General features: G+C 44.2%; 1 protein-coding gene across 1 annotated transcript in view; it reads right to left on the reverse strand.

The window, feature by feature from the left end:
- Positions 1–305: 305 nt before the first annotated feature.
- Positions 306–11171, reverse strand: part of ACSS1 (acyl-CoA synthetase short chain family member 1) — a 33749-nt gene continuing 22883 nt past the window's right edge. The window contains 6 exon segments of the mRNA XM_029964854.1: positions 306–1928; positions 3661–3779; positions 4347–4410; positions 5902–6029; positions 7681–7807; positions 8730–8842. Of these exon segments, the coding sequence (XP_029820714.1) occupies positions 1755–1928; positions 3661–3779; positions 4347–4410; positions 5902–6029; positions 7681–7807; positions 8730–8842 (725 nt within the window). The 3' untranslated portion in view covers positions 306–1754.

The raw sequence follows: 11171 nt of genomic DNA on the forward strand, positions 1-11171 counted from the left end.
GGATCAGCACTGTGCATGCTATGCTGGTGAATACCTTGAGCTTTTGCATCAGGGAGAGAGGGAAGGGAGCCTCTACCATGCTTCTCTGATATGCTCTGTGGTCCCTCCAATCACCACGAACCTATCAGCCTGTTTAAACCTAATTTAGGAGTGGCAGAAATACCAAACGTATTTGGCACCTACAGGTTTTTCCATGACCTTCAGTGGCGTAGTAGAGGAAGAAGATCTACTAGCAAGTTCTTCTGAACAGCCCAAATATGGAGTGCTTCAACTGAGATGTGTTCATGATAAAACAAGTCCAGAAATAAAACACTGACTTTATTAGCTGCAATTCTGAAAGCATATGAAAAGGCAAAGACTTTTCTTCCATGCTATTCTGAGGCTGCTGGTCTGGAATGCTAGTATTGCTTTCCAAAAGGCATCTAAAGAGGCACTTTTTTTTTGTGGACTGTGCAGTTTGGGGGTACCCACATGGCACTTAACTCTTTGGAAAATCAGCATGGCAGTATGCAGAAGAGGCAGACATGGTAGGGCCCACTTGAAACAATAAGAATTGTCATAACTTCCAACAGGAGAACGAACCTACCTCAGCCTGTCTTTGTTGGAGCAAACAAGATTACAAGGCATTTTGGAGTGGGCTAAAATAACTATTTCTTGGTCAGAAATTACAAAGCCTGGCAAGCCACAATGAACCCTCCAGCACAACTCCTTCAGCTTCAAACCTCTCCTGAGTGCTTCAGGATTTGATTTCCCAGTGCTTCTCTCACAGACAGAAAACAAAGAGCACCCCTTTTCATAGCAAATTCAAGAAACAAAGACACTTGCACAAATCACAGACTGGAAACAAAGATCTACCATTTGCAGACCACCACTACTAATATGCAGAAGTGAACCACAATGGACAACATTGAGTCATTACTGATGAGGAAGAGGACAGTTATTTTATAAGCTCGGTTGGCGATCTCGATTTCTCAAGGCACAATAAGAACACGTGGGACCAAGTCTCTCCTACATAACTGGTAATGCATTGAGGACATGTCAGAAGTCCAGTAGTAGGCTTTGTGGCTCAGCTTTGCAAGGGCAAGTGCTAGTGCTGGGTTTACCTAGGTGCAACACCAAGGAACACAGGCTCACCATCTCTGGCAAATCCCAAGACACATGGTTGTAGGAACAAATTCACATGAGGAAAGCCAAAGGAGGTATTAGAATAACTGGGTAAAGTCAAGGAAGAATTATCAGATTAGCCATGTCCTTCTCATTTCCCCAATAATGCACATGAAACATCTCTTAGAATATGCAGCATTGCTGAAAAGGTAGTACAGTTGCAGTGAAATACAGCTGCCTGAACTCAGATATCCAAGCTGAAGGAAAAATTGAAGAACTGTACTCCAGGTTTTCTTTTAAAACAGCAAGAAGTATTGTATAAAAAACATTTCCCTGTACAGTAATATTAAAATGAGAAACATTAACACCTGCATCTTTCTTCAGCTAGTATTAAATTTCATCATAGCTAATGGAAACCACCAATGGCTGCCCTCCAACAGCCCTAAAAGCAATGAAAAGGAGCTCACTGACTGTGTGAAAGTGCAGACTGGTCCTAGCCCTGTGCATCTCAAAGGATGTGGTGCAGTGGAAAATCTTGTTCCCCTAGAAGGAAACAGGTTTTAAAAAAACACAAAGAGAGAAGTATGTCATTTGCCTGGTTGTTTGAGACCTTCCACATTTCTGAAGGAGACAGATCCCAGGGATGCCTGTTATGAGGAACTCTTCTCCTTGTATTTCTGGAAAGCATCCAATATCTCCTTAACAACACTTGGATCATCAAGTGTGGTGACATCTCCCATATTGTTTGATTGTTCAGTGACTACTTTCCTCAGCAGCCTTCTCATGATCTTCCCTGATCGGGTTTTAGGGAGACGTTTCACCACCTGCAAAGAAGGGAAAAGACACACCTGTAATAGAACCTAAGTCCTGCTGGAAACCACAAGGAAATTTGGCTGAACTGTCCTAAGCATGGCACACTATTTCATGGCCACAGCTCCTTTGAGGCTCCTGGGAAAAAGACCATTGATCACACTAGTTTATGTCCAAGGAAAGGAGTGTAACTAGCATCAATTCCTCGTGCTATAAATTTTAATTCTTATTTTCAGTGGACTTTGTTCCCCATTGCCATGTATGTCCAGACTGGATGCTGCAGGACACACAGCTCTTTTGGGAATCAGGTCCTGAATAAGCTGTTAACTATTGAAAACTCAGGCACTAATGGTGACACAGATCTCAACGCCTTACCAGAGCATACAGATATATGTATTCCCCCTTACAGGGCATACAATTCTGCACACCAGCTACAGGGTCTCCTACTCAGGGGATAACTCCTGTCTGCTGATGTTTTTCTCTGCCTGGTTATATCTGTCAGCCTACACACCTTCCTTCATAATCAGAACAATGTTAAATGCCTTGGCTATGCCTCGTGCAACGGACTTAGTAGCAGATTCAAAGGCTTTAGCATAAATCTGAACCTGGTGAAGAGTTTTCAGGCACTGAACAGAGACACTAGCAGGTCTCATATTTTACTACATGATTTGGCCAGTAGGCCACAAAACTCTAAAGCATTAACTAACATGCAAGGTAAGAGTTACAGGACTTCTCTGCAGGACTACCCCTAAACACAGGGAAACAGAGGCATTTCCTTGCAAACCTGCAAGTTCTGGAAGCTTCTCCAATCCACTGAGGGTACCATGGACTGTACCCAATGAGCCACCCTTGCCTGCTCCCGTTATGTTCTTTCCTGTGCCTTGGTGTCCACCTTACAAGCATGTGGCTAAAGCAGAACCCCTCAAAGAAGTGGTGTCACTGCCTCCAAGCAGAATGAAAAGGATGCAGGCAGGCCTTGGGGGACAGCTAAGAGGCAACTTTGTGAACTCTCCCCTACCACACAAAGGGAGCTGCTGAGAGATGAGGAGGCTTGAAACTGAGCCTGGAGCTTATCAGCGCTTCCAGTGCCAGGCTGAACAGCCTCCTGTTATCAAACAGAAAACAGCCAGTGCTTTGAGATCTGAGGCTGATGCTAATTATCAATGCAAACTAGCTGGGCAGTGAGAAGTGTCACTGCCTCTCAGTGACATTGAAGGTTGTGGCATTTGGTTCATTGCACAGGGCCACAGAGAGCAGTGCTGCATTGCTTCAGCTAAGGGAGAGCTGTACAGAGCAGCAACACTGCTGCACAGTGAACAGGGACATCAAGCGCGTACTGAAACACATGGTAGCCCTGGAGTTTCCCTCTGCAAGAGCTCCCCAAGCACAGTGCTCTCAACACTCTCTGTGCATACCATTTAAGGGGTTGTTCAGCACTCAAGGAGCAGCCTCAGGGAAGCTCTAACACACACTCTTTAACAGCCCCACTGAGAAGCTGCTCTCAGGCTGGAGCAGCTGTGAAATCCTAGCCACCTCTAGGTCACTGCCAATACTCGGGCACGGAAAAAGCAGCACAGGCAGACCACTGCACCTGCCCTCCCCTCCCTAGGATCCCTCCAGCTAGTTCTGTTTTCCTGCTTCTTTGTCTTGCCAGAGAACAACAGCAGCAGCACTGCAGGTAGGAAGGTAAGGTTTGCTCAGTGTGACCATTCCTGCTCCTCGTACCAGTTTCAGTCTCCCACTCACCAGAATGTGGTCAGGCACAGCATATTTTGCTATCTTGGAAGCTACTATGGTTTTGAGCTCTTCTTTGACACGGTCTACGTGAGCCACCTGCTCCTTTAGCACTACGAAAGCAAAGGCACCTGGAAGACAAATGAGCAGAAGTCACAAATCTCACATTAGATACTGGCTGGCAAGACCAGAGATGCTCATTTTTGAATTGAATGCCAAGGCCAGTTTCAAATCATTCCTATGCACAATGTAGAGACTGACAAGAAAACCACAGATCCTGTTTACAAAAGTGAGTCAGACCCCAACTCTCAAATGATGGCCCAGCCTTTTCTTGGCATCTCTGGATCAGACTGATCTCAGTGACAACGACAAGTCAACAAAAGTACCATTGTGATCAAGAGCTGGCCAACAGAAATCAGCTATTTCCCATTCTGTTCAAAGGACATCTCTAAGCACAGTCCTTTAAAAGGAAGCTCTACCCTATACATAAACACTATGTGCTCCAACAGTTTAGGGAATAACATCTGCACCCAGTTTAGGAAATTTTTCATGGCTGTCTTTGCCTCTTGGGGCTGAAATACGAATCAGGCTAAGGATAACTGCCCTCCCATTCCCTAAGCATCTCCTAACATACACTTAGGTTAGAATTTAAGGGAAGTGTATGCAGATGTCATTTCAGGACACTGCTTTTCACATACCTTCTCCTTTGATCTTATGTGGATACCCAATCACAGCTGTCTCAGGGACCTCAGGGTGATCAGCCTTCACAAAAAGTTAAAAAAAATACACAGATCATAAAGTCCTACAGAGTTTGCTCCAGTAGCTGTAGCAATAAAACATCTTGCCATATCTTGCTCTCCCCTTGACAGATCCTGCTGAAAGCACAACAGGAAAATCTGGATGCTGACTTTCTACTGCATAGCCATGGCCACGAATCAGGGAGTAGCCCTGTACTAGCCCAGCTTTTGTACACACAATTAAGTACTCTTACATCCACTGCTAAGGCCACTGCACATCAAACTGAATTTGCAACAGCTGGAAACCTGCTTTCTCCTTCTTTGTGTGTGACTATGGTCTCAGGTGCTGACTAGCCACAGTCAAATCACAAGCAAAACCAGCTTCTGCAATGCTCAGTGCTATAGGAAACTGTGGCCAGCGGAGCAAAACTGAAGCTGCCAACATCACAGTCCACATTTTACTGGTGTTTATAAGTGCCCAAAGTCTATCACAAGGCAGAAATCAGACTGCTTCATCCTCCCAGAAGAGAGAAGGTTGCTTTGCAATTGCATTTTTATTCTTATGCTACACTGCAATGATTTCTTCTGTTGCACTTCAGAGTTCAAGTTAATGTTCTTCTACAGTAAGACGACAGTTTGGGTGCACAGACAAGAAGAAATCACATATCTGAATCTCACATCAAAGAATGGATTATGTTACCTTAAATTAGATTAAAATATGAAAGGAAACATCGTACAGCAATCTAAGCATACAAATATATTTGCATAAACACATCCATACATTGTGAGAGGAACTGGATCCTATAGCTGTGATCAGAAACCCACACAGGCAAAAGAATTACTTTTGGAGTAGGAGAAAGTAGAATCTGGTGTTCCATGCAAACACAGCTTAGGTTTATCAGATGTTACATTTAAGTGACATTTGCAGGCAATGCACATAATATAGAAATAAATATTCAGGTCAAGCTTTAAAGATAAATGCTCTGAGGACTTTTTGTTTTCAATTCTCTGAGCTAATATTATTTTCTCTCAAAATGACAGGTAAGTTTTGCAGCTCACATAAATCAAGGTTGCTTTGTTTAACACTTCTGAATTCTCAGGCATATTCAGCTAATTTGGATGAGCAAGAACCACAGGTTTGTGAAGGAGAGGTCAGCTGTTAGCAGAGGAGAAGGAACAAATGGGAGAGAGATTTCTGGAGGGTCCATCAGCATCCAAAACAACAACTGCAACAGTACAACATCACTGAGAGGAAACATAGCCCTGACAGTTCGACTGCAGGGACTGCTCACAGTGTGACTCCTCTCACTTGCTCATTTGTTGTCCCCTAAATAAAAGGGAGCTGTTTCCTCTTGCAAATTTGCTATGGATTGTGCATCAAGCTGTGTGTATGCAGGGGCAGGGGTTTGAAGGCAAGAGACCTTTAATTTGTTTAAATTCACAAAGCTGCTTTGAAAGGGTCACTGTACCCCACAGATATGCCCTGTCAAGGGACCTCTACCTGCTTGGAACTTACCATTGCATCTTCTATCTCTGCCGTCCCAAGCCTGTGCCCACTGATGTTAATGACATCATCTGTGCGCCCTGTTATCTGGTAATAGCCTTGCTTGGTCCTGTAAGCACCATCCCCTGTGAAGTAGTAACCTACAGCAAAGACACACAGGTAGTCAGCAGCAGGAAGTGTGCCTGCCTTTTGTTTTGGGCTCTGGTGCAGAACAGACTATGCTCTAGGACAGCAAGTAGGGCAGGTTGGATCGGGCAGCTCACAGGCCCTCCTAAGCTTACAGCTGTGTGACCTGCCTCACACCATTTCCCACTTCCATCTGCCATCCCTGACCTTAGTCTGCTCTACCTGGGCTGTGCTGGCTCCTATAAGCACCTGAATAGCACCAAGACAGTGGATCTCAGATCTCTGCCAAGATGGACAAAATCACTGTAGGCAATCAGCAGCAACACGTGGCTGATAGTAAAACCAAGTCCAGCAACACAACACAGTGATGCACAGTTGGATTTACAGAACCAAGGGAGGCTCTCTGATCTCCCTAGGCTTTATACGCCTACAGTTGCACAGCAACTGTGTGCTCAGGCCTGGTGCATACAGCACTAAGTTAAAACCACTTCTAATGCCATTTGCCGTCATGCCACAGGTTATTTGTCAAACTCAGGTCTGCTGCTAGCTACACTTCAGGACTCATAGAAAACTACAACTGCTCAGCTGAAAGGGAGCAGTTCTATTACGTTTTGTACATGGGAACACTGCCAGTTTTTTTAATCATTTACACTGGGATGGATGAAAAGCCATTTTTCCTCCTGGCTAACAAAGATTCAGATTCCAGATAAGAGTCCCCCTCCAGCATATAAGTGTAGAAAAACCACAGTTATTAGATTAGCTAAAAATAAAACCCAAACCCACCCCATGATAAACATGGTATTCAGAGGGTCTAAAACATTTGATGGAAACTGAAAAAGACCCAGCATTTCCTGGAAACTCCAGTGTCACTGAGGACACATCTGGATTGTGTTGGCTTTTTACCAAAGCTATGTCTGCATCTGAATTGTTCCAGTGACACATCTGAGCAGCAGCAAGTAGCTAGTGCTGTGAAATCTTCAGGTGATTCTTGCAAGATGTGTTACTGGCCAATTCATGGATTTTCAGTCATCATCTGCCCTTCCAGATCAATTAAACAACTGTCTACTAAATAACAACAAGACATCAGATGCAAATGTGTATTGAGCAATATGGGACTATGGGATCATTCAATTTCTTGTACCAATTTCCCATTCTTATTATCCAACCCATTTTGTACAATTATCAGGATTGTCTCTCTAGTTATTGCCTACCCCTTTTGAATCCCTTCAGTTGTTCTCCTGAGTGAAGACAGTGGTCTTTCTTGTTCAATCTCCTAAAAGAAAAGTTTCCCTGCCACTTCTAATTACTTCCAGATGCAACTTGACCACATTTCAAAAATGCAGCCTGTGACAGCAAGTGTGAGATTGTGATGCAGGAGGTATTTTTCCATTAAATATGCCTATTTCCAAGTGGGACACAAAGCTCCAAAGAAAAGTACTTGGACTTTAAAGCTTAGGCATTAAAGTTTTCTAAAAAACACATGCCCTTTTGACAGCTATAAAGGTCAACACTACTTAAAATCATCAGTGCATGCTTGCAACATGTGACACATACCCCAAGCCACCATGATCTGGATAGTACAGAAATATGAGAAAGTACTGCTGAAAATATTCAGCGTGCTTATACTGCAGTGCAAACTGCCTTCTCCCCTGGCACTTTCCTTACCTGGGTAGGCTCTGAAATAGACATCAACAAACCGCTGGTGATCTCCATAGATTGTTCTCGCCATGCCAGGCCACGGCTGGGCAATGCAGAGCGCTCCGGACACATCATTGCCCTCTATAACCTTTCCCTGCAGGTTTGAGCACAGAAAGGATGATCAGGTGAACAAAATAGGAACAGTAAGGGCTTCTGTGTCATTGATCTGGCAAGAGTCACCCTGTTGCTCAATGCAGACTGCCAGTGTAAGGCCACAGATGGAGAAAATTAATCCACTCATGGAGCTATTATGCATTGCACTGTCTGTATTGTGCCTTCCTCACCCCTTGAGGCCAGCAGCACAACAGATAAGACTAAAAGAAAAGTTAGTCTTGTGATTTTCCACAGGGCAATTCCAGCAAAGATGTGCCAAGCAGACAGAGGATGCCTGGGATGAGGCTAGCTGAGAAATACCTGGACCTCTGCCTTCCACTTTCGCTTTTGGTAATTGCCACGTTCCCTTACCAAACTGTATGTGGAAGAAAACACATGCTTTACTATTTAACAGAGTTCTGAAGTGCAGATGGGGATCATCCCCACAGCTTCACAGACTAGCACCAGTTTTCTCACAGACATGCAGGGCCTCATGCCTTGCATTTCCTTTGGAAAACTCCAGCGGTCCTGTTGGCTGTTCCAGTGTTGCCACGTCACTGGATGTTGCATGCACTGCTCCAACTGTTCAGCTCTGTGGTTCCCAGGAGCTGTGAGTCTTCTGATTTCTCTCATAAGTGGAGGCAGCAGCTCTTAACTGGAAGTAGTGCAAGACCATAAAAGTGGTGCCGAAAATGTAAACAACTCTTCTAGACATTTGCTGAGATCTTGCAATGCCCAGCTGCCAAATCTGTATAGGCAAATCTGTATGCTCAGTATATATATATAAATTGTTCATCTATTCTACCATTTTAATGGAGAAACAAGCATCCTTCTGGATCCTGTTCCTTTGCCATCTGAAAGGTGATTAAGGCAGAAACACATACCAGCTTCTCTTTTGGGCACCCAGCACAGCTTCAACTCACATTCTCATCCATCAGCACAGGCACAATCCCAAAGAAAGGTCTCATAGCCATAGCTGGAACAATCTCAGCTTTCTCCTCTGAAGGCCGTGGGGCAATGCAGATGCCACCAGTTTCTGGAAGACAAATGATATACAAATGAACCAAATATATATAGTCCATTCAATGCTGGATGAAAGCAAATTCCAGCTCTTCTTAGGTCGAGAAGCAAACAGAGAAGCCACTTTGCAAGAAAAAGCCACTTGGAAGGAATTATGCAACACCAAGAAGCACAGCAATCTGAAAGCAGCACAACCCTGCAGTGAGCTGTAACTCACCCAGCCCCATTTCCTACACCAGAAGTGATTTTACAGGGAAAGCATAAGCATGTCAGGGGATTTATCTCCCACTGGTGCTTCTACAGCTGTCTAAGGTTAGCACGAAAAGCATTTCAGAAGTCTGAATTACTATTATTACAGAGTAAGAGATTAACCCATCCCTTACACGTAAGTTGAGCTTATCTTCTAGTCAAAATTGAACCTTTCAATCATCCTTTTTCATTCCTGCTGGGATGAACATTAAATCAGATCCCAACTTTAATGAGATCTTTTCTATTCTAAAACTAATTCAGAAACACAAGAGAGAAACAAAACCACAGAAGGCTTTTAAAAATACAACTCAATAAATAAAGGTATGTTCTGCCACATGAAGAGTGCATTCCTCTACCAGCTTTGCTGAGGTTGTAAAAATTGAAACTAGGGGTTGGAAAGACTGAATTTGACCCCAAACTTGGATCCAGCTGCCCTGATGTAGCTATGAGGAAGGTTCTCTGAGGGTCTCTAAACTTTAGACATGCAGCAAATAGTTTCACATATGGCTTACACATAGAATTACTCCCCATTTCACTGATAGGCATGCATCCACTTCATGTTTCTGTTTATTTTGAAAAGAGGCACTTGTATTTTTTCAGGAAAAAGCACGGCAGACACCTGCTGTTCTCTGTTTGCACAGAAAAAAACTGCATCAGAACAGGGATCCTCATTAAACTAAAGGTTGCTCTTCCTAAGCTAGTACTGATCCCGAATACAACACTGCAAGCTATGCTTCAACATGGGGTTTGCCATATCCTACACATCCTGCAGCCAGCTGCACATAAAGTCACGTTCCAAAGGGATCTGTAAGGTAGCAAGGGTGCTTTAAAAATTATTTGCAAGGTGAAGACTTATTTTAAATTGTTCTAAAAATACTAGTTTTAGCCACTGACATATGACAGCTATCAAGGCTTCTAGGCTCTACTCTGCTCTTATGGAGCCTGTCTCTTCAGAGGCAGAGCTGGTAGAGAAATGCCATGCTTCCACATCACCTGTGCCCACACTGTGAACACAGTGCCAATCCACCTGGACTTTAGGCAAGGCTAGCAGAGTCTGAGCAGGAGATGGGGTGCATTCAAATAGACCATTGATAAATCCCACCTGGCAGCAGAGTGGAGTATGTGCTGTCTGCCACCACAGATAGACTGGACTGACCACTTTGGGGTTTCAGAAGCACCAGCCCAGTCTAAATTGCTGTAAGATCATGCCAACAACAAAAGCTTGGCTCTATATGTTCGAGAGTCTCTTGACTCTGTAGAACTTGAAGTCAGTAACAATAAGGTTGAATGCCTGTGGATCAGACTCAGGGGGAAGGTCAACAAGGCTGACATCCTGGTGAGAGTCTAACAGACCACCCAACCAGGATGACGAAGGTGATGAATTATTCTACAAGCAGCTGGCAGATGTCTCAAAATTGCCAGCCCTTGTTCTTTTGGGTGACTTTAACCTGCCAGATGTCTGCTCGGAACTTCACACAGTGGAGAAGAGGCAGTCTAGGATATTCCTAGAGTGTATGGAAGATAATTTCTGCTCCAGCTGGTAAAGGAGCCTACCAGGGGTGGGGCCCTGCTAGACCTTCTGTTCTCAAACAGAGAGGGGTTGGTGGGAGATGTGGTGGTCAAAGGCCATCTGGGGCACAGTGACCATGAAATTATAGAGTTTTCAGTACTCAGGGGCGCAAAGAGGGCCATCAATAAAACCTCCATGCTGGACTTCCGGAGGGCAGATTTCGGCCTATTCAGAAGACTGGTTCAGAGTGTCCCCTGGGAAACAACTCTTCAAAACAAAGGGGTCCAGGAGGGATGGACATGTTTCAAGAAGGAAGTCTTGAAAGCACAGGAGCAGGCTGTCCCAGTCTGCCGAAAGGCAAGCCGGCAGGGAAGATGACTGATCTGGTTGAACAGGGAGATCTTGAAAGAAATTAGGGTAAAAAAGAGAGCCTACCGATTATGGAAAAAAGGGCTGGCTACTCATGAAGAGTGTAGGAATATAGTTTGGTCATGTAGAAAGAAAATTAGAAAGACAAAGGCACAATTTGAACTTAATCTTGCCATTTCTGTGAAGGATAACAAAAAGTTCTTCCACAAATACATCA

The sequence above is a fragment of the Manacus vitellinus genome, unplaced genomic scaffold (assembly GCF_001715985.3).
Source record: "Manacus vitellinus isolate BGI_N305 unplaced genomic scaffold, ASM171598v3 scaffold_81_pilon, whole genome shotgun sequence".
Classification (NCBI taxonomy): domain Eukaryota; kingdom Metazoa; phylum Chordata; class Aves; order Passeriformes; family Pipridae; genus Manacus; species Manacus vitellinus.